We start from the raw sequence: 401 nt of genomic DNA, 5'->3' as shown, positions 1-401 counted from the left end.
CGCCACTGCTGCTGCTGCTGCTGGACGGGGGAAGCAGCAGCAGCAGCAGCAGGAGCGCGGAAGGAGAAGGGGCCCCGGACAGGAGATCGGGGGCCCCCAGGGGCCTCGGGGGCCTCTGCTGCGCTGCTGGGGCTGCTGCTGTCCTTTACGGGGGCCCCGCTGCTGTCCCCAGAGCCCTCCTGCTGCCGCTGCTGCTGCTGCTGCTGCTGCAGCAGCCGCTCAAACTCCGTGCGCCCTTGGGGACCGCCGGAAGACCGCGAACCTGCTGCTGCTGCTCCTGCTGCTGCTGCTGCTCCTCCTGCTGCTGCTGCTGGCGATGGCGAGGTTTGCTGCTTCCCGCTCCCCCGCAGCACGCCGAAGCTGAAGGGCAAAGCCCGCAGCAGCCTGCTGGCAGCGCCCCC

General features: G+C 71.3%; 1 protein-coding gene across 1 annotated transcript in view; it reads right to left on the bottom strand.

Moving 5' to 3' along the window:
• Nucleotides 1–401, bottom strand: part of ETH_00041700 (vacuolar sorting protein 9 domain-containing protein, putative) — a gene marked incomplete at both ends in the record, with an annotated part of 2379 nt that overhangs the window by 112 nt on the left and 1866 nt on the right. Inside the window, one exon of the mRNA XM_013373820.1 lies at nucleotides 3–401. Coding sequence (XP_013229274.1) covers nucleotides 3–401 — 399 coding nt within the window. The remainder of the gene's footprint in view (nucleotides 1–2) is intronic.

Source organism: Eimeria tenella, genomic scaffold (assembly GCF_000499545.2).
Source record: "Eimeria tenella Houghton genomic scaffold, Eth_scaff1772, whole genome shotgun sequence".
NCBI lineage: Eukaryota > Apicomplexa > Conoidasida > Eucoccidiorida > Eimeriidae > Eimeria > Eimeria tenella.
Note: the sequence above shows the minus strand (reverse complement) of the source record. Positions and strands in the feature narration are given on the sequence as shown.